The 23,504-nt window shown below is 33.3% G+C and overlaps 2 protein-coding genes and 1 non-coding gene across 4 annotated transcripts; 2 read left to right on the plus strand and 1 right to left on the minus strand.

Moving 5' to 3' along the window:
* Window positions 1-3,237: 3,237 nt before the first annotated feature.
* On the minus strand, window positions 3,238-6,774 carry LOC146925664 (Plastid-lipid associated protein PAP / fibrillin family protein). Of its 2 annotated transcripts, XM_085706818.1 has the most exons (8): window positions 6,541-6,774; window positions 6,331-6,444; window positions 6,121-6,255; window positions 5,936-6,031; window positions 4,582-4,662; window positions 4,064-4,150; window positions 3,771-3,826; window positions 3,238-3,687 (listed from the first exon to the last, which is right to left on the minus strand). In XM_085706818.1, exons 1-8 carry the CDS (start codon window positions 6,691-6,693, stop codon window positions 3,573-3,575), a joined length of 837 nt encoding a protein of 278 aa, XP_085562944.1. In that variant the 5' UTR covers window positions 6,694-6,774; the 3' UTR covers window positions 3,238-3,572. The 2 variants fall into 2 exon arrangements, with proteins under 2 accessions (XP_085562944.1, XP_085562945.1); XM_085706819.1 differs by lacking the exon at window positions 4,064-4,150.
* A 73-nt stretch (window positions 6,775-6,847) lies between these two features.
* On the plus strand, window positions 6,848-6,931 carry TRNAL-CAA (transfer RNA leucine (anticodon CAA)). Its single transcript has one exon. It is a non-coding gene; the product is annotated as a tRNA-Leu (tRNA).
* Window positions 6,932-17,547: 10,616 nt separating this feature from the next.
* On the plus strand, window positions 17,548-23,252 carry VHA-A (vacuolar ATP synthase subunit A). The gene is made up of 20 exons (XM_085706821.1): window positions 17,548-17,802; window positions 18,285-18,411; window positions 18,513-18,568; window positions 18,663-18,719; window positions 18,808-18,919; window positions 19,017-19,054; window positions 19,157-19,258; window positions 19,484-19,540; window positions 19,648-19,719; window positions 19,831-19,932; window positions 20,036-20,098; window positions 20,187-20,319; window positions 20,643-20,749; window positions 20,948-21,142; window positions 21,359-21,445; window positions 21,572-21,676; window positions 22,006-22,103; window positions 22,205-22,283; window positions 22,564-22,652; window positions 22,735-23,252. Exons 1-20 carry the CDS (start codon window positions 17,722-17,724, stop codon window positions 22,847-22,849), a joined length of 1,875 nt encoding a protein of 624 aa, XP_085562947.1. The 5' UTR covers window positions 17,548-17,721; the 3' UTR covers window positions 22,850-23,252.
* The last annotated feature ends 252 nt before the right edge of the window (window positions 23,253-23,504 follow it).

The following is a 23,504-nucleotide window of genomic DNA, read 5'->3' on the forward strand; positions in this document are numbered from 1 at the left end:
CCATACCTTCCTGGATTCCTCACAGGAATTTGAGGTTTGAAAGCACAGAGATATTGTAAGATCTGCCGGGGAAAAACACACTGTATAAGTTAGCCAGTATGTCTAATACATATCTGGTCTGCAATGGCCTTCATGCAAACACACTATCATCAGGCCATTCACATAAAATATATCACCGAAGTTTTGATTAGAATCAGAAATGGTATCTAGGTATCGACTACCGGTAAGATAGTGCATTCAAATTAAAATGCAAGTGCAACAGACAAATTAAGCTTGTCTTACCTGCAAACATATAAAAGATCATGGTAGTATTGCTGGAGAAATTAGATCCTGCAGCTGTTCACACAATTTATATCTTGAACTGTGATCTGCCAGGTGAAAATTTCACATATGTTATAACAGCATCATACCAACTAAAGAAGGATATGTTATATTCATACCAGAATACCAGTTATATATGATAGTATTTTTCTCAATCTTACTGATATAGAAGGGAAATTTAAGGGATCACCTCACCATCATAAAAGAAAATCAGATTAGAGAAATGATGTTTGGATATCAAAATATTGATGTCAAATACAATGACCTTTGTTTTTTTGTGTATTTTTGAAATGCGTGTAAAGTGTAGAAGATAGAAAGTAGGAGACACCGATATGCACATATGTTGCTAGTATTTTGATGTTCAAATAACACAATTGTTATATTAAGCCTAGAATATGCATTAAACTCCAACATTTCTTGAGGAGTGAATAATGATGCATACACCATAAAATAAAATTTGCAAATTAGGTGTGGAAAAAATGTCGTTGCTTATAATAAATATCAAAAACAAAACTGAAGTCGAAGGTCACTCTAACCTTAAAAAAAAAAAAAAAAAAAAAAAACTTTTTATGAACAAGAGAAGAAAACGTATGCATCATGTACTAAAAATACCCTGCGTCAGTTTAAATATATTGTATCTCAAGTTTTCAAGTATAGTAAAAAACATGTTGACGCAAGTAAAAACGATAACCTGTTGAAATTGAAGATAGATATTATGGACTGACAAGAGTAAACTTGGCAGATACAAGCAATGTAGCTCCTGCATGATGAAGGCCGGGATGTTTTGAATAGTTGGCCAAAAGGTGAGAGCAACAAACCTTAAGCATAAGTATTTTAATATGTGGTTAGGCTAGGTGTTGGGAAGAGAACAATATGTGCAACTCTTAGAATCAAAAGAACTAGGTTCTGATTTGAATTTGAGGCTTTTGAGTAATGATATTATTTCACTTTCTCGCATATTTTAACACACCCTTTAAGATAAAAACTGTGAAATTGTTAGCTAGCATGCAATCCCGGGTCTTTAATTTACACAACATGCCTACTGCGATGAAGGCTAAACTGTTAAAGCATGTGTGATGTTGAAGTTCCACTCCACATACGGATGAAGTATATTTATATGATCATACTCTCTGAAAAGCCTAAAAAACCAAATCCTAGCAATGCATATGCATATCCAGTTTCAATTATATAAAAGCAATCACTGGTAACAGAAATAAAACGACATATTTTTTTGCCACATTGAACTCAAAGAAAGAATAATCAAGTATGAATAGAGGAGTAGCTAAACTGTGCATAATATTGCAGAAATTGAGGGGAAATGAAACAATAGAAAACTTTAAGAATGATCATAGTTAATCTGGGGAAATCAAAAGTAGGAACAAGTTGATTGCATTTGCAAGAAGGTAGGTAAGAAAGTAAAAAGTAAATGGAATTAAAGCAGTGTTTTACCTCTAAGAAATTTTGAATACTCCAGCAGACGACACAGTCTTATGTGAATCTTCTTCAATTGAGAAGCTAAATTACCTTTCTTCCCTTTCCCGAACTTCCACTCCACATACGGATGGGTGGTTGGTTGCTCCATCACACAATATTTATTTAATTCCTTTTTATTATTTATTGTGATAATAAATAAGACCTTACAATCGAACTATTCATCATTAAAAATGTATGTCAGGATGGCCGAGTGGTCTAAGGCCCCAGACTCAAGTTCTGGTCAAATCCCACTTCTGACATTTTCCTTTTTTTTATTTCTCTCCTTTTTCTAATTAATATTAATAATAACTCCTTTTATTTTTCTCTAAAAAAACGACTTGTTACATATTTAAGTAGAATTGTATTTTTTTTTTTTAGTGGAAGCAAAATAATATTGATAGTAATAAAATTTGTAATTAAATATCTAATAGGTTGAAAATAATAGGGTTGAGTTTTACTTGTTTATCTATTAAATGCCATGAAAGTGTATTTTTTCAAAGACAACACCACTATAATTGGTGTAGATTTTCATAAATAGAATAACAAATTAATAGGTCAAGAGATTAATTTAAATTGTGAAATATAAAATATGTGATAAATTTATGTATGACAACGTCAACATGTTTAAATTGATGTAGGGCAAATGTTTGGTGGTAGTAATTTTTCTAAAGAGTTTATTCTTTTTTGAGAATCATCATGTGCATACTAGGAAATGTATAGCTCTGGATGACTCGAACCATTACCAAGGGCGATTAAAGTATTAAAGAGGGCTTCAAAAAAAAAGTATTAAAGAGGTAAATTTGTAAAAAAAAAAAAAAAAAAGTGGCGAGTGAGTTGTACCTTGGGCATGAAATGTGACGTCATTTGAGAAAACCGTTACCAAGGGCTTCAACGATGGGGATCAACTTAGGGTTCGCTCCTGTGCAGTAAGCCGCACAGGACTTCGAAGACTTGTGGTTAAATTTTGCGGCACAGTCTCAGCCTAAAGATGAAATCAAATATATTCGAAGACTTTCCTTGCATAATCTCAGCCTAGGTATTACGAAATATCAAGAACGCACCTCTCGAATATTTAAAAATTAAAATATCAGGCAAAAAATTGTTGGAATTCAGAACCACACCAGTGTAATGAAAGGTTATGTTGTGCTTCTAACAAAGCTATAATCCGCAGATCAGCAATAATGATTCTTCAAGTCAAGTCAATCCTTACATTCTAGAAGTCATAGGTGTTTGTAAAAATCAATCAATTTTAAAAACTTCATGGAAAAAAATATTTATTTAAAACCTTTAGCTGACCTCAAAATGAATAAATGCAATACTTGTTGAAATCTATGGTGATTTGGATAAAGTTTTGCACACCAGTGTACCCACGATTTAATGTTCTAATATCCAAGCTTCAAATAAAATGAATTAGAATGATAGTCAAGTAGAATTTAACCACAATTCACAGCTCAAATAATGTGTTCTTTAATTGCTGGACTGAACTGCACTTAAGTTACATTGAACACAAACTATATTAAAATACAATAATGAAGAAATCAATAGATACAAAACAAATCTACAACACACCCTCCCCTTCAACCAAAAAGTAGCAAGTTCAAATAATATCACACCAATAGCATATTATTGCCTTATACAATGATGAGAATTCCTTGTGGACTATAGGTCTCCAGTCTATTTCTTCCTCTCCATATGTCCAATTCCTCAACCACGGCTTATCGAGTGTTACTGTTATTGCTGTCAAACAATAAAAGTCTTAAACTACTGATCAACGCTCGTCAGTAAAGTGATTGAGCTCTCGTAAACACAAATACTCCTCCTCCACCAACAGCACGGCCCAAAAGCATATTATCATCCAAATAACTCAGATAATATAATCCTCCTACTGATTCCCTACAATCCAAAAGAGCATTATACTCGTAATTTTCCAATAAAGACACTAATTAATTCAACAAAGTGACCCATCATATATATACCTTCCAGGATCCCTCACGGGAAATTGAGCTTTGAAAGCACGGAGATATTGCAATATCTGCAAGAGAAAAACACGCTGTATAAGTTAACAATTATGTCGTATGCATATCTTGTCTGCATTGATCCTCATGCAGATATATTACCATTAGGCCGTTCACAAATATATCACCAAAGTTTTGATTTGATGCAGAAACAGTTTCATAAGTTATTAGTGTCAATGGTATCACATATCGAATGCCAGTACGACAGTGCACACAAATGAAAAATGCAACAGATTAAACTACGGTTGATTTACCTGCAAACTTATAAAAGATCGTGGTAGTATTGCTGGAGATATTAGAGCCTGCAGTTGTTCACTAATATTTATATCTTGAACTGAGATCTGCCAGTTATAAATTGCTCATTTGTTATGTAAGCATCATACCAACCAAAGAAGGCAATGTCGCATTCATATCAGAATATAAATCATGTATGATAATCCTTTTCTTAATCTTAATGATGGGGAAGTGAAATTTCAGGGATCACCATCATAATGACAAATCAGATTATATTATGCCTAGCATATATGTTTTATGCTCCAACATTTCTTGAGGAGTAATAGTAAACCATATAATAAAATATGGAAATGGGGCATGGAAAAAATGTCATTAATTGTAATGAATATCAAAAGCAAATTGAACGTGGATGATCTCTCCAACCTTTTAATTAATAACAAGAGAAGAGAAATTATATGTTGCAAAATATCGGCATCTGCTTATGTACATTGTATCTCAACCAAAGTAATAAAATGTTCATGCATATTAAAATGATTACCTCTTGAAACTGAAGGTAAATATTTCGGACCGATACAAGAGTGAACTTGGCAGATACAACCAATGTAGCACCTTCTTGTTCCTGCACCAATGTTATCTCAACCAAAGTAAACATGTTCAAGCTGACGAAGGAAGGACACTTAAGCTTAATTAGTTCAGGGGAAAATCAAAGATATATTGTCAATATTTCTTCAAAGCTGAAAGTGAAAGATGCTACAGCTTTTAGAAATCAGAAAGGGATTTAAAGATGAACCGTTGAGGCTAACTTGATATAGCAAATTATTCCATTTTTTTACATGTTATTATAAAAACTAATATTATTGTAAACAGATAACAACATATCTAAATGTTCTCAAGATGGATGTGGATGGATCTCATTCTACTAGGAGCGACACTTCCTCTTGTGGAGGAATTTTGAGAAATCACAATGGCCACTTCATCAACGGCTCCCTAGTTGTTTTCTATATGGTCAAGAAATGTCAATCAGTGTATATCTTGCTCTCCGAATTCTCCTAGAAGATATTAATGAGCTAATGTACTTTCCAAACTGGACAGTTATTCTCTGCCATGCTCCTTGAGAATCAAATAAGCGTGACCACTTCTTTGCTCAACTCGGGCATACTGCCCCATTTTCTTTGCTTGTAACTTATATTGGATGCATTTGTATCCAACCCTCTAGTGCTTAATAATATTCCACTTCTCAAAGGTGAGAGCAACAGACCTCAAGAATAAGTATTTCATCCAATTTAGTTTTTCCAACCATCTAAGGTTAGGCTAGGTGTTAGCAAGAGAGCAGTACGTGCGACTCCTAGAATCAAAGGAACTAGATTTTGACTTTTGAGCCTTTTGAGTAATGATACTATTTCACTTTCTTGCATATTTTAACACACCCTTTAAGATAAAAACTGTGAAATTCTTAGCTAGCATACGCAATCCCGGGTCTTTAATTTACACAACTTGACTACTGCGATGAAGGCTAAACTGTTATAGCATGTGTCATGTTCAAGATACGTTATTAGTTCCTAGTCCAGGATGAAGTATACTTATATAGTCATACTCACTCAAAAGCCTAAAAAACCAAATCCTAGCAATGCATATGCATATCCAGTTTCAATTATATAAAAGCAATCACTAGTAACAGTAATAAAAATGACATTTTTTTGCCAGCTTGAACTAAGAAAGAATAATCAAGTATCAATAGAGGAGTAGCTAAACTGTGCATAATATTGCGGAAATTGAGGGGGAATAAAACAATAGAAAATTTTAAGAATGATCATAGTTATCTGGGGAAATCAAAAGTAGGAACAAGTTGATTGCAAGACGGTAAGTAAGAAAGTAAAAAGTAAAGGAATTACCTCAAACAAATTAGGAATGCTCCAGCGGACAACATTGCGAATAACACCTCCATTGGAGCTATCACGGCATTCAAATTTCTGAAATATTTGTCCGACCTATCTCAAAGTGAAAAATAAAAATGGTAAGAAAGAAAAGAGGGAAAATGATGGTAAGGAAGGAAGGAAGAAATAGATGGATACAGTACTTGAAAGAAAGGAAGATTAGCAGCAGCTTGGAAGAGAATGAGAACATCAGGAGCAGAAGTATATTGCAAGCGCCAAGTTCCATCCAACTTGTTAAAATCAATTGGGTGACCCATGTTCCTTCCTTCCACATTCACCTGACATTGATGATTGATTGATTATAAAGAAAGAAAGAATGCAGAAATTGAATGAAAATAGTAGTAGTAACTAACAAGAGCTTCCTCAATAGAAGAACGTTGAAGAGGAGTTGTTAAGAGTCCTCTTTGTGTGTCTTGGAGAGATGTTAAAAGCTCATGCTTCTTGTTTTCTAACTCAGAATCATATGCCTTCAAAATCAAATGATGAATGAATGAATTAAAGTGATTAACCCAATCTATCTATGTATGTATGTATGTATAATTAGAATGGAAACCTTACCTTACCTGGGTAACAGCAGATTGCATAGCCATGGAAATGGATTTTGATTTCCTCCTATTAACATTGTAACTGTAGAGTGTATGGCTTCTCCTATTATTAATGCATAGTGGTGGTGGTGATGAACTGAAACTAAAATTGAAATTGAGAGCCAAATCCATTTCTCCAGCTAAGCTTCTCGTTCCTTCTCTGGTACACTCCTTACGCTCGCGGCGTTCTTTGCAATCACACAGTTTTTATTTATTTAATTCCTTTTTATTATACTGATAATAAGTAGTAACATGTTAAAATCGAACTCACCATCAACATCAAAATGTCAGGATGGCCGAGTGGTCTAAGGCGCCAGACTCAAGTTCTGGTCTTCGAGAGAGGGCGTGGGTTCAAATCCCACTTCTGACATTATTTTTATTTTTATTTTGTCTAACTCATTATGTTATACCAGTATTTTTTTTAACAATTTAACAAAAGCAAATTATACGAAATAAAGTATTTATAGAAATTAAAATTCCTCTAAATAAGAAGAGTAAGAAACATACAAGATTAACTAATGAAAGTCTCATTCATACTTGAGTTGAATAAGTGTAGTCTTTGAGCATATAAAGAACCATCTCACAATAAAGACAATTTGAGGATATCCGAACACCCTTTAACGATAATTAGTTAAAATACGATCATGAGCAACCAACCAAATGAATGTTTAAATATGATGAGACCTTTGGATTTCTCAAAAATTTTCAATCTACTCCGTTGTTAGCATGATTCTTATCTTGCATGTTATAATTACTTTTGACTGAGAAGTGTCGCGTGCTTGTGCCTCCACAACCAATAATATCAGGACCATCACCACTAGAAGGAGCCGAGAGAGCTAACACCATCTCAACTGTGTTGTTAGGCAGCCTCTTCAAAAAAAAAAAAACTGTGTTGTTAGGCAGGTTGTCAAAAAGGAAATTTTGATCCCAATTACCGGAATAAGTCGTCACATCCTTTACATGAAGAGTGGTATCCACATTCAAATTTGTCGCTAGAGAATGTTAAGTCTTAATCTAACCTATTGTCATATCATTAAAAACATTTAACTTAAAATTATTTTTAAAGTCATGCATATATGTCACTTACAATCATTTAAATTTTAAATTTGTACTTTATTATCTTTATATACATATAAATATTAAAAAACTATGAATACTAAAATTAGATAAAAAATTTGCTAAAAGCTAAAAAATATTTCAGTAAATTAATAGTATTTTGACAAGTTCCATATATTATTCTTTTTGCAAATAAATTAATATTTTCAAAACTTTCTCTACATATCTTAAATGATTTTTTTAATATATAATTTTGTGCAGGGGCGGCAACTTCATGGACTAGTCACCATAATTTTGATAATGTTTCTCCTTGTATTCAGTTTGCTTTGATTAATGAAATGACCTAAATTTGTTTTGTAAAAATAAAATAAAATATTACAATCGAAAAACTATACGTAAATCTTACAGGTTTGGTATTTGAACACACTTTTTTGGCAACAATACACGACACCTACATTCGACTTTATTGTATGATGACCAATATTAGAGATATATGTTAGTCATATAGTTACTAGTTAGTTAGTGCCTATAAATAGGCTTAAGGTGTCACATTGTAACCAACTTTCTCATTTTTAATATTCATTTTCCATCAATACAAAAAACTTTGATCTATTTCTCTCATTCCTTCCATGGATGTCATGTTTGCTAACATGGTATCAGAGCAAGATTGCTATCCACCTTGAAGGATTTTTCGATGCATTTTCTCGAGAAAATCCAATTTTCTCATCGTTTTTTTTCTTCCTCAATTTTTCTTTTCCTTTCACTGTTTTTTTTCCACCTTTCTTTTCCCGAGAAAATTTCTTCAATCGATTCAGTTTTCTTTGTTTTCATTTGTGATTTGTTCAATCGATTTGTTCGATTCACATCTCAATTTCATAAGATTATCTTGTATCATATTCCTTGTTCGATAAACTTTTTCGATTCGTGATTCCACTCTGTGTTTTGCCCCAATTTCTAGGGTTTCGGAATTTTGCGATTCCTTTTTGTTCAATCTTTCGTCTAATTCCCTTGTTTCAATTCTGTTTTGTTGAGTCTCATTGTTCGCGATTCTCGTCCCAATTTGGTTTTATAATGTTATCATCAATTTTTTCCCAAGTCCCACTTCTGACAGTTATTGAGAATTTCAAATCCCACTTCTGACATTATTTTTATTTTTATTTTGTCTAACTCATTATGTTATACCAGTATTTTTTTTTACTTCTGACATTATTTTTATTTTTATTTTGTCTAACTCATTATGTTATACCAGTATTTTTTTTAACAATTTAACAAAAGCAAATTATACGAAATAAAGTATTTATAGAAATTAAAATTCCTCTAAATAAGAAGAGTAAGAAACATACAAGATTAACTAATGAAAGTCTCATTCATACTTGAGTTGAATAAGTGTAGTCTTTGAGCATATAAAGAACCATCTCACAATAAAGACAATTTGAGGATATCCGAACACCCTTTAACGATAATTAGTTAAAATACGATCATGAGCAACCAACCAAATGAATGTTTAAATATGATGAGACCTTTGGATTTCTCAAAAATTTTCAATCTACTCCGTTGTTAGCATGATTCTTATCTTGCATGTTATAATTACTTTTGACTGAGAAGTGTCGCGTGCTTGTGCCTCCGCAACCAATAATATCAGGACCATCACCACTAGAAGGAGCCGAGAGAGCTAACACCATCTCAACTGTGTTGTTAGGCAGCCTCTTCAAAAAAAAAAAAACTGTGTTGTTAGGCAGGTTGTCAAAAAGGAAATTTTGATCCCAATTACCGGAATAAGTCATCACATCCTTTACATGAAGAGTGGTATCCACATTCAAATTTGTCGCTAGAGAATGTTAAGTCTTAATCTAACCTATTGTCATATCATTAAAAACATTTAACTTAAAATTATTTTTAAAGTCATGCATATATGTCACTTACAATCATTTAAATTTTAAATTTGTACTTTATTATCTTTATATACATATAAATATTAAAAAACTATGAATACTAAAATTAGATAAAAAATTTGCTAAAAGCTAAAAAATATTTCAGTAAATTAATAGTATTTTGACAAGTTCCATATATTATTCTTTTTGCAAATAAATTAATATTTTCAAAACTTTCTCTACATATCTTAAATGATTTTTTTAATATATAATTTTGTGCAGGGGCGGCAACTTCATGGACTAGTCACCATAATTTTGATAATGTTTCTCCTTGTATTCAGTTTGCTTTGATTAATGAAATGACCTAAATTTGTTTTGTAAAAATAAAATAAAATATTACAATCGAAAAACTATACGTAAATCTTACAGGTTTGGTATTTGAACACACTTTTTTGGCAACAATACACGACACCTACATTCCACTGTATTGTATGATGACCAATATTAGAGATATATGTTAGTCATATAGTTACTAGTTAGTTAGTGCCTATAAATAGGCTTAAGGTGTCACATTGTAACCAACTTTCTCATTTTTAATATTCATTTTCCATCAATACAAAAAACTTTGATCTATTTCTCTCATTCCTTCCATGGATGTCATGTTTGCTAACATGGTATCAGAGCAAGATTGCTATCCACCTTGAAGGATTTTTCGATGCATTTTCTCGAGAAAATCCAATTTTCTCATCGTTTTTTTTCTTCCTCAATTTTTCTTTTCCTTTCACTGTTTTTTTTCCACCTTTCTTTTCCCGAGAAAATTTCTTCAATCGATTCAGTTTTCTTTGTTTTCATTTGTGATTTGTTCAATCGATTTGTTCGATTCACATCTCAATTTCATAAGATTATCTTGTATCATATTCCTTGTTCGATAAACTTTTTCGATTCGTGATTCCACTCTGTGTTTTGCCCCAATTTCTAGGGTTTCGGAATTTTGCGATTCCTTTTTGTTCAATCTTTCGTCTAATTCCCTTGTTTCAATTCTGTTTTGTTGAGTCTCATTGTTCGCGATTCTCGTCCCAATTTGGTTTTATAATGTTATCATCAATTTTTTCCCAAGTCCCACTTCTGACAGTTATTGAGAATTTCAAATCCCACTTCTGACATTATTTTTATTTTTATTTTGTCTAACTCATTATGTTATACCAGTATTTTTTTTTACTTCTGACATTATTTTTATTTTTATTTTGTCTAACTCATTATGTTATACCAGTATTTTTTTTAACAATTTAACAAAAGCAAATTATACGAAATAAAGTATTTATAGAAATTAAAATTCCTCTAAATAAGAAGAGTAAGAAACATACAAGATTAACTAATGAAAGTCTCATTCATACTTGAGTTGAATAAGTGTAGTCTTTGAGCATATAAAGAACCATCTCACAATAAAGACAATTTGAGGATATCCGAACACCCTTTAACGATAATTAGTTAAAATACGATCATGAGCAACCAACCAAATGAATGTTTAAATATGATGAGACCTTTGGATTTCTCAAAAATTTTCAATCTACTCCGTTGTTAGCATGATTCTTATCTTGCATGTTATAATTACTTTTGACTGAGAAGTGTCGCGTGCTTGTGCCTCCACAACCAATAATATCAGGACCATCACCACTAGAAGGAGCCGAGAGAGCTAACACCATCTCAACTGTGTTGTTAGGCAGCCTCTTCAAAAAAAAAAATTGTGTTGTTAGGCAGGTTGTCAAAAAGGAAATTTTGATCCCAATTACCGGAATAAGTCGTCACATCCTTTACATGAAGAGTGGTATCCACATTCAAATTTGTCGCTAGAGAATGTTAAGTCTTAATCTAACCTATTGTCATATCATTAAAAACATTTAACTTAAAATTATTTTTAAAGTCATGCATATATGTCACTTACAATCATTTAAATTTTAAATTTGTACTTTATTATCTTTATATACTTATAAATATTAAAAAACTATGAATACTAAAATTAGATAAAAAATTTGCTAAAAGCTAAAAAATATTTCAGTAAATTAATAGTATTTTGACAAGTTCCATATATTATTCTTTTTGCAAATAAATTAATATTTTCAAAACTTTCTCTACATATCTTAAATGATTTTTTTAATATATAATTTTGTGCAGGGGCGGCAACTTCATGGACTAGTCACCATAATTTTGATAATGTTTCTCCTTGTATTCAGTTTGCTTTGATTAATGAAATGACCTAAATTTGTTTTGTAAAAATAAAATAAAATATTACAATCGAAAAACTATACGTAAATCTTACAGGTTTGGTATTTGAACACACTTTTTTGGCAACAATACACGACACCTACATTCCACTTTATTGTATGATGACCAATATTAGAGATATATGTTAGTCATATAGTTACTAGTTAGTTAGTGCCTATAAATAGGCTTAAGGTGTCACATTGTAACCAACTTTCTCATTTTTAATATTCATTTTCCATCAATACAAAAAACTTTGATCTATTTCTCTCATTCCTTCCATGGATGTCATGTTTGCTAACATGGTATCAGAGCAAGATTGCTATCCACCTTGAAGGATTTTTCGATGCATTTTCTCGAGAAAATCCAATTTTCTCATCGTTTTTTTTCTTCCTCAATTTTTCTTTTCCTTTCACTGTTTTTTTTCCACCTTTCTTTTCCCGAGAAAATTTCTTCAATCGATTCAGTTTTCTTTGTTTTCATTTGTGATTTGTTCAATCGATTTGTTCGATTCACATCTCAATTTCATAAGATTATCTTGTATCATATTCCTTGTTCGATAAACTTTTTCGATTCGTGATTCCACTCTGTGTTTTGCCCCAATTTCTAGGGTTTCGGAATTTTGCGATTCCTTTTTGTTCAATCTTTCGTCTAATTCCCTTGTTTCAATTCTGTTTTGTTGAGTCTCATTGTTCGCGATTCTCGTCCCAATTTGGTTTTATAATGTTATCATCAATTTTTTCCCAAGTCCCACTTCTGACAGTTATTGAGAATTTCAAATCCCACTTCTGACATTATTTTTATTTTTATTTTGTCTAACTCATTATGTTATACCAGTATTTTTTTTTACTTCTGACATTATTTTTATTTTTATTTTGTCTAACTCATTATGTTATACCAGTATTTTTTTTTAACAATTTAACAAAAGCAAATTATACGAAATAAAGTATTTATAGAAATTAAAATTCCTCTAAATAAGAAGAGTAAGAAACATACAAGATTAACTAATGAAAGTCTCATTCATACTTGAGTTGAATAAGTGTAGTCTTTGAGCATATAAAGAACCATCTCACAATAAAGACAATTTGAGGATATCCGAACACCCTTTAACGATAATTAGTTAAAATACGATCATGAGCAACCAACCAAATGAATGTTTAAATATGATGAGACCTTTGGATTTCTCAAAAATTTTCAATCTACTCCGTTGTTAGCATGATTCTTATCTTGCATGTTATAATTACTTTTGACTGAGAAGTGTCGCGTGCTTGTGCCTCCGCAACCAATAATATCAGGACCATCACCACTAGAAGGAGCCGAGAGAGCTAACACCATCTCAACTGTGTTGTTAGGCAGCCTCTTCAAAAAAAAAAAACTGTGTTGTTAGGTAGGTTGTCAAAAAGGAAATTTTGATCCCAATTACCGGAATAAGTCGTCACATCCTTTACATGAAGAGTGGTATCCACATTCAAATTTGTCGCTAGAGAATGTTAAGTCTTAATCTAACCTATTGTCATATCATTAAAAACATTTAACTTAAAATTATTTTTAAAGTCATGCATATATGTCACTTACAATCATTTAAATTTTAAATTTGTACTTTATTATCTTTATATACATATAAATATTAAAAAACTATGAATACTAAAATTAGATAAAAAATTTGCTAAAAGCTAAAAAATATTTCAGTAAATTAATAGTATTTTGACAAGTTCCATATATTATTCTTTTTGCAAATAAATTAATATTTTCAAAACTTTCTCTACATATCTTAAATGATTTTTTTAATATATAATTTTGTGCAGGGGCGGCAACTTCATGGACTAGTCACCATAATTTTGATAATGTTTCTCCTTGTATTCAGTTTGCTTTGATTAATGAAATGACCTAAATTTGTTTTGTAAAAATAAAATAAAATATTACAATCGAAAAACTATACGTAAATCTTACAGGTTTGGTATTTGAACACACTTTTTTGGCAACAATACACGACACCTACATTCCACTGTATTGTATGATGACCAATATTAGAGATATATGTTAGTCATATAGTTACTAGTTAGTTAGTGCCTATAAATAGGCTTAAGGTGTCACATTGTAACCAACTTTCTCATTTTTAATATTCATTTTCCATCAATACAAAAAACTTTGATCTATTTCTCTCATTCCTTCCATGGATGTCATGTTTGCTAACACGGTATCAGAGCAAGATTGCTATCCACCTTGAAGGATTTTTCGATGCATTTTCTCGAGAAAATCCAATTTTCTCATCGTTTTTTTTCTTCCTCAATTTTTCTTTTCCTTTCACTGTTTTTTTTCCACCTTTCTTTTCCCGAGAAAATTTCTTCAATCGATTCAGTTTTCTTTGTTTTCATTTGTGATTTGTTCAATCGATTTGTTCGATTCACATCTCAATTTCATAAGATTATCTTGTATCATATTCCTTGTTCGATAAACTTTTTCGATTCGTGATTCCACTCTGTGTTTTGCCCCAATTTCTAGGGTTTCGGAATTTTGCGATTCCTTTTTGTTCAATCTTTCGTCTAATTCCCTTGTTTCAATTCTGTTTTGTTGAGTCTCATTGTTCGCGATTCTCGTCCCAATTTGGTTTTATAATGTTATCATCAATTTTTTCCCAAATCCTAGTGTTCTGCGATTTCGTGTTCTTTCTTTCCTTGTTTGAACACTGATTCCTCTTCTTTATGTTTGATTTCCAGTTCAGTTTCTTGATCAATTCGAATTTATTGTTTGAATTCTTGATCGATCAAAATTTCTGATCTACGACTCATTCAATTTTTTATTGAGTCAGTTACTGTTCTTGCAATTTTAATTCTAACTATGTGTTCAGTTGCTGATGTGGTTGATTACTTCTCAAATTTACTTTGAGATTCTAATGCGAGAATCGCTGATTTGTTGCTTTATTGATGTGGTTTATGGTCCTGGTGCGGGTTGACGAGTTTGATTCTGCTTCATTGTGTTCACAAGGTGTTTGTTGAAAGTCTTCATTGAAATAATTTGGTGTTGCATTCAGTTCGAATAACGATGGTTGTTTGTATGACTGCAACCGTGCGAGTTTTCTCCAATTTGTATATTCATATTGAGGATCAAGGACCAAATCAAAGCCAATACATCTATTGATTTATCACTTCCTGGTTGGGATACTCGGTATGATTGAATTTGACCTTTGGATATTGACTTTGAGATGGTCCTGCTCATCAGTTTTTGTTGAAGAATAGACTGTTTGATTTGGAAGTTTGATGATGAATCTGGCATTGCTTGATGTTCTCGTTTGAGATCCTTACACTTGTACTGCACTGCTCTCATTTCAAATATGTGGTGCAGCACATTGTTGAATGTTGTTCTTAGTTGTTGTTTGTTGATTGAATATGATTTGGATGCTTGCAATATGTTTGGTAAAAGTCATCTTTGTTGGTGGTGCTGGAGATTTTGTGCTGTTTCCCCTCCCTTGTGTATAGAGATGAAGGTTTGTTTTAGAAGCTAGCATATTTGGCTTCGCTGTTCTATTGTTTCAGACACTTGTTGTCCTGTTTGTTGCTTGAAATAAAGGCTGCAAAATATGATAGTTGCTTGACAATACTGTGCACCCCAACAATGTTTTTTTTTACTCCTTTATTGCCTTGATGTCTCTGTTTGGTATGCCCTTCATTTGTTTGGTATATATGGGCTGAAGATATGCAAATTCTTGATCAGTGGATTATTTTGTTCAAGTGGTTTGCTTTTTGAAGCTTGTGCTTTGGCCTATTGCTTGCTTCTGGCTTTCTTCATCAGTAGTTTTGTGGATGCACAATTGTGCTAGTTTTTTGGCAGATTGTCTTTAACACTTGGCTCCCTTCCTTTATGAGCTCTACATGGCACTTTCATGCCCTTGGTTTGGTATTTGGTGAGGTTTATGATTCTGGCTCAGTTTGGGATTGTTGGAAGATTCTTGGATTGATTACCTTTCCTCGGTTTCTTTGTCCTGGATCGTTGTTTGGAGTGCTTCATTATTGGAAGCATTGGTTTTGGCCTATGGTTTGAATGCATCAACATGGATTTGTTTTCTATGGTTTGAAGACACATCACATGGCTATGCATCTCTATTGGCTTACTTTTGGTTTTTCTTGTCTCGGCTCGGCATTGGAGGGCATCACTTTTATCTTTGGAACCTTGGTCTTGTTGCTTCATGGTACCTTTGATGTGAAGTTTGTTCAACATATGACCTCCTTCCATTGTAGACTTTGGCCCTTCCTTGCACTTTTTGTGTGGATATCATCATTGATTTTGGATATCCTTGTATTTCTTGTTTTGTGCTTCTGTTCATGATGGTTAAGACATGTTGATATGCTTCCGTCATGAATGGTTAAGCGTTGTTGTGCTTCTGTCCAAGGATGGTTAAGCGTCGTTTTCTTCTTCTTCTTGTGCTTCTATCTTGAGTGATTGAACACTATTGATGGTTAAGCGTTGTGCCTTTTAAGGCTTTGTGGTTGATTGGCTTCTACCGGATGGTGGTTAAGCGTTGTTGCTATTCTCTTGGCCGATGTATTCCCGACATCTTTCTTTGTACTTTCATTTGCTTGATGTCTTTCCTTGTATTTTCTCATTTCAAGTTGGAAGTGTTTTGAACACCTTCCAACTTGAGGGGGACTATTAGAGATATATGTTAGTCATATAGTTACTAGTTAGTTAGTGCCTATAAATAGGCTTAAGGTGTCACATTGTAACCAACTTTCTCATTTTGTAATATTCATTTTCCATCAATGCAAAGAACTTTGATCTATTTCTCTCATTCCTTCCATGGATGCCATGTTTCCTAACAACCAATATTTTTTTGTCACTAGAAGGATTTTATAACACAAAATTTGAGTTTTGCCGTGAACCAATTTTACAACTTGGATACCCACAAAAATATACATTGTTAACCACTTTTACGATATATTTCATTAACCACTTTAACTAGTTCGTTAACCGCAGAAATGCAAGTTTTTTTTTTTAGACAAACGCAGAAATGCAAGTTATTAACCCATTATTTAACATGGTTTATTTCAAATAATATTAGCAAAATTTATATTTATAAAAGAAACTCACGTATTGGAGTCTAGTTTAACTATGAAGGATGCAGCAAATATATGTGAAAGCGCCAAATTTTGAGGGTGGTAAATATGATCTACTAGCAAGACAAGATTGGGTGAATAAAGTAAAGAGAGAAAACAAGTTATTATATATAGTGAAAAGGGAGGTTGAAGAAGAAGAATAATGAATTGAAAGAGTGAAAAAGACGACGTGGGAAGGAGTGGTAGTACAAGTTTGGATTGGATGATAAAAAAGGATTAGTCACTCTAGTCCCTGAATAGAAAAGGAGTCGTCACTTTAGTTCTTAAATGCAAGTAAATTACAAAACAGTTCTTGAATGTAGACTCCGTTAGTCAATTTAGTCCCTGAATGCAGACTCCGTTAGTCACTTTAATTCCTGAAATTGACCAACAGAGTCTACATTCAAGAACTGTTTTGCAATTTCTCTATATTCAAGAATAAAGTGACTACTCATTTTCCGTTCAAAGACTAAATGACTAATTCCCCTAAAAAAACAGCGGTAGTAAATAAATATAAATAATAAATGAACAAGACAGAGAGAGAGAGACAGTTAAAAAAAAGAGGAAAGAGCGTCCTCCACGTACATACATACATGTGTCCGCACCCGGTCGGTCATTATTTGTTTTGTTTTGTTTTGTTTTTGTTTGTTATAAAAAAAAAATAAAAAATAAACACAAATACAAAGCCACTACTAGTCTCATCATAAAATATCAATCATACGATACAAGAACGAAGAAGTTCCCGATCTCAATATCTCTATCTCTCTCACTCTCTTTCACCCCTGGGTTTTTGATCCAGATCTTCTTCTTCTTCTTCTTCAATTTCATTCATCAATCATCATCTCTGTTCTGTTGGATCTGTAAGTAAGTAAGTAAGTAACAAAATGCCTGCCGTGTATGGAGGAGCTCGTATGACCACCTTCGAAGACTCTGAGAAGGAGAGTGAATACGGTTACGTTCGCAAGGTCTGTCAATCATTGATTCATCTTCACTTCCATTACTCTATCGATTCATTAATTTATTTATTTATTATATGATTTAATCTCTGCTTTTCAACTTCCCAACTCACTCACTCACTCACCGATCTATCTATCTATCTATCTATCTGCGATTATCGTGATTTCATTCTAAATTCCAATTCCAATTCCAATTCCAATTCCATTTTTCTGTTTCATGTTTTATATCGTATCGCTGATTTGTTCATCATACTTATACTTATACTTGCATCGCCCCACTCAAACTCCTAATTCAACTATTTTTTCAATTCATTAATTTTATGTTTCTTCAATTCACTACACGATCTATCTGTCTGCTATTCATTTTATTTTATTTTATTTTTTTGTTCAATTACTTTTCCATCCTATGTTATATCACTTCACACTATTTGTGTATCGTGATTTATTTTGATACTGATGATTTCATCCATAATTTGAATCTCTGATAACAGGTATCTGGACCTGTCGTCATTGCTGATGGCATGAATGGGGCTGCTATGTATGAACTTGTCCGTGTTGGTAATGATAATCTCATCGGTGAAATTATTCGTTTGGAAGGGGACTCTGCCACTATCCAAGGTACTTCTTCTTCTTCATACTATACTATCACTACATGATTTTCTGTTCCTTTTGTTTGTTTTTATGAAAAAATATATCTAATTGCTTCTCTGCAATTTCAGTTTACGAAGAAACCGCTGGGTTGATGGTTAATGATCCCGTGTTGCGTACTCACAAGGTTCGATTCTCTATATCCGTCTATTTCTCTTGTTTTGTTTGTTTCTCTGTTGCGTACTTTGGTTGATGAGTTGTATGTGTTTTAACTTCAACAGCCTTTGTCCGTGGAGTTGGGTCCTGGAATATTGGGAAATATTTTCGATGGAATTCAGGTTTGTGTTTTTCCTATGAATATTTGATTATAAATATCTGATTTCAATTGCCGGCTTTTCAAAATTTGAATATTTTCTATCTTAACAGAGGCCATTGAAAACTATTGCAAAAATATCTGCTGACGTCTATATTCCTCGTGGTGTATCTGTTCCTGCACTTGACAAAGATACACTTTGGGAATTTCAGCCTAAGAAAATTGGTACATATTGTTCCATTTTATGCTTAAGTTCTATAAAGAAAACATATACACGTCCCATTTGTTCTGATATTCTGTTCTATTTTATTACTGCTGACAGGTGAAGGAGATCTATTAACTGGTGGAGACTTATATGCTGTATGTTTTCTAGCCAATTAGATTAGCCTATGCGTTGTTATATATATGTTCTATTTGTAGATTTTTTTCCTGAATCTTTTTGTGGATTATTTACCATTGCAGACTGTTTTCGAGAACAGTTTAATGGAACACCGTGTCGCACTTCCTCCTGATGCCATGGGAAAGGTTACCTATGTAGCACCAGCTGGACAATATTCCTTGAAGGTTTGTCGGTTAAACTTCTGTTGTTTATTTAGCCCTATTTCTGTTAGAAGATCATTCTCAAGTCCATTATTTCATTTTTATGTTTAGAGTGATGTGTGTGTGTGTGTGTGTGTGTGTTGTGCGCTCTTCCAAGTTTGAATGCGTTTATTCATATGTTTTCCTGCACTCTCGAGCTTTTTCTATATCTTTTGCAATATTTGGTTACATTATTTCTATTATTTGCAGGACACTGTGTTAGAACTTGAGTTTCAAGGTGTCAAAAAGAAGTTCACCATGCTTCAGGTCTGTGGCCATCTATTTTTTTTTAGTTGCTTGATTCATTGAAGTATTGGTCTTCCTTATGTTTCATTATAATTATAACTTAATATACATACTGTACCAATTTTCAGAGTTGGCCTGTACGTACACCTAGGCCTGTTGCATCAAAACTTGCAGCTGATACTCCTCTTCTTACTGGTCAGGTAAGCCCAGTTTTTATTCTGTGCCTTGTGAATTATCAAATTCTTTATTTTGTGCCTTGTGTATGATCAAATTCTGATAGTTTCGTACCTGATGACTTCTGTTTTGCGTAGCGTGTTCTTGATGCCCTTTTCCCCTCGGTACTTGGTGGGACCTGTGCCATACCTGGAGCTTTTGGTTGTGGCAAAACAGTCATTAGTCAAGCTCTTTCTAAGGTGATCCTAACACACCATGTCAAGGAACAACGATGATGTAACTATAATTCGCTTTTAATAATTTGGCAGACCTCTTAATTTTTCCTTTTTCCCTCTTTGACAGTATTCAAATTCTGATGCTGTTATTTACGTTGGTTGTGGGGAACGTGGAAATGAAATGGCAGAGGTATGCTTCCTTTTACGTTATGTATATCAAATATTTGTGCTTGCCCTTGCTGTTATGCGGCTGGTAAACCATTTTAATGTTTGTTCAGGTTCTGATGGACTTTCCACAACTCACAATGACATTACCTGATGGTCGTGAAGAATCTGTCATGAAGCGTACAACACTTGTGGCTAACACTTCAAACATGCCCGTGGCTGCTCGTGAAGCTTCAATTTATACAGGTGATTTCTTACCTCCTAAAGTCTAAATCTTCTTTTTGTTCATAATTATTAATCTTTTACCAGTTCTCTTCTACTGTCAATATTTGGAATGTGAAAAAGTATATATAGTATTGCAATGAGTAGTGTTTCTCAGGACCTGTTATTTCTGGGCAGTAGATTTTGTAGTTAATTTGTGCTTAGTGTAAAAATTGAGGACCCGAATTATGCATATTGATATGCCATTTTATATTCCCGTATTTCTTATCTGAGACGAAACTTTGTGATATGCCTTTTTTTTTTTTTTATCTTCTAGATTCTGACAATATTTTGTTTTCGAGTCTCAGGAATCACTTTAGCCGAGTATTTTAGAGATATGGGTTACAATGTCAGTATGATGGCTGATTCCACATCTAGGTGGGCAGAAGCATTGCGTGAAATCTCAGGGCGACTGGTGAGAATTTCAATTATGCAATGACAGTTATTCACCAGTTTCTTTTAGAAAGAATTTGTTTCTTCTGAATGATATATTATTTTTTGAGCTTTAGTTTCTGATGTAGAATAGATAATCATATAAATAATGACTAATGAGATACATGGAGAAACATGGCCATTGATCATTGTAAATTGATGGGATTGATATTTTCCACAGGCGGAAATGCCTGCTGATAGTGGATATCCTGCTTACCTTGCTGCACGTTTAGCCTCTTTCTACGAACGTGCTGGGAAAGTAAAATGTCTTGGAGGTCCTGAACGAACAGGTAGTGTAACAATTGTCGGTGCTGTTTCTCCACCTGGAGGAGATTTCTCTGATCCCGTGACATCTGCAACCCTCAGCATAGTTCAGGTAATACTCTACTATAAAATATATGTTTGTCAAAATATAGGGCAACTTCCTGCAAATAAATTTTGCATTTGGCCGTCTTTCTGATGCCCATAAATTACTTAACCCTTGTTGTCCCTCGTCACTATGATTGCTTTGGTTATATTTCTTCTACCTATTCCTACCTATTCTTTCAGAACTTTCATTCGTCATGTAAGTTGATCATTTTCTACTTGGCAGGTTTTCTGGGGATTGGACAAAAAGCTTGCACAAAGGAAGCACTTTCCTTCTGTGAACTGGCTTATATCTTATTCAAAGTATTCAACGGTATGTCCTAGAGTTGGTGTCTCTGTAACTCGTGTTTTCTCTTAACCTATCATTTGTAATGGATATAGCTTGTGCTTGGGCTCTTAAAATTATCATGATTTTTAATATTTTCTATGGTATCATCAGGCACTTGAATCCTTTTACGAGCAATTTGATCCAGATTTTATAAACATTAGGACAAAGGCTCGTGAAGTTCTGCAAAGAGAAGACGATCTGAATGAAATTGTCCAGGTGTGTTCCTTTGTACATTAATCATCTTGATGTGTTGTTTAAAGAAATCTTCCTATGATCTTTCCTGGTATGGGTTGAAAATTATTCAGCTTCTTTTTGAAATAGAGGCGGTATCATAAATTATTGATGACAGACTATCAAGTAATGTCCAGTCTAAACCTGGTTTGCATAATATAGTCCATGCAATGGATAGTCTAATAAGTGGATCTTTAACATATTAGTATTGTTTTGTTGTTTGGACAAAGTTTGTCAGGATGTCTACGCACTTATTCTTTAAGTAGTAAAATAGTAAATTATACTAGATCATTCACCATCCCTGTTTGTTCCAGCTTGTGGGAAAGGATGCTTTGGCTGAAGGAGACAAGATCACCTTAGAAACTGCAAAACTTTTGAGAGAGGATTACCTTGCTCAAAATGCTTTTACGCCGTAAGTGCCCTTTTAAATTGTTAACTTCGATATATCATGACTCATGCTAGTGTTTTTACTTGCTGTCTCTCTTATATTGTTTCCTTTTGTGTTTGTAATAGATATGACAAGTTCTGTCCCTTTTACAAGTCGGTCTGGATGATGCGCAACATTATTCATTTCTACAATTTGGCAAATCAGGTATGGTGTGTAAGGAATCAAACAATGTTACATTAGAGTAAGGAAAAGTCCATCTAAATGTAGGCATGTAGGTTCAAGTTAGCAGTGTTGTATCTCTTCTATCCTTCACTCACATATTCTATGAATTGTTTGCTTCTTTATGTTTTGCATTCTTTGTCATAGCTCAGCCAAAGGGTGTTATTAGTAATTAGTATTACTTCAGCCTGAAAAGAGATTTCAGTAAGATGGCTAAATTGTATTCAAATTTCGATCTTTAACGTGAAACTGGCTACATTTGCAGGCAGTAGAGAGGGGAGCTGGTACTGATGGTCAAAAGATAACTTACACCCTCATCAAGCATCGTTTGGGAGATCTCTTCTATCGTTTAGTGTGAGTAATTTTACTGCTACTCTGGATGACTTATTTTGACATGTAAAGTAGGTCTTATTATGTTGGTCTGTTGTTATTGCAGGTCTCAGAAATTCGAGGATCCAGCTGAAGGGGAAGCTGCTTTGGTTGCCAAATTTACTCAGTTACATGAGGACTTGACTAACGGTTTCCGCAACCTTGAGGATGAAGCCCGATAATTGTAGATTGCAAGTTTGCTCAATTATTGTCTTATTCCTATAGTAAGAGGCAATCTGGTATCCATTGGTAGCTATGTCCGAGTGTTGTCTCGTATTTATTTGGCTGTTCGATTCATTCATATCACATTTATTTCCTTTCTTGGCACTGGTTTGGCTTTTTGATATGGTTGTATGTGTAGCTATAGTCTTGTCATTCAGTCACCTCGGCTTTTGTCCCTAGAGAATAATAGACGAAACATCTTTCAAAATATGTATTTATGCAAATAAATTTGTTTACAACATGAAGTGCCTGCGGGCATGTGGATTCTGGGTTCTGGATTCATTGATGGAAATTGTGGGGACATGAATATACTGAACCATGCAGCAATGTGTATTTGAATTTGAAAGATCTTACATGTCAAAATCCCCCGAGCAATAAATTTTAGAAGCCTCAATATTTAACCGGGCATATTCTATTTACTTCCCCTTTCCATTCATGTATGACGATAGCAGTTATATTTTGAAATAACAGTTTCATTGTATTATTTATAGAGCATATTGAGTTAGAAAACTCTTGTTTATTCTTAAGAAATATTAACTATCGGTAACAACTATTGGGGTCATAGTTAACGACTGAAATTAGAAATAATCAGTAAAACGTGATTGAATTGCGTCA

The sequence above is a fragment of the Medicago sativa genome, chromosome 4 (genome assembly GCF_051527215.1).
Source record: "Medicago sativa cultivar Bolivia chromosome 4, Bolivia_mono, whole genome shotgun sequence".
In the NCBI taxonomy this organism is placed as follows: Eukaryota; Viridiplantae; Streptophyta; class Magnoliopsida; order Fabales; family Fabaceae; genus Medicago; species Medicago sativa.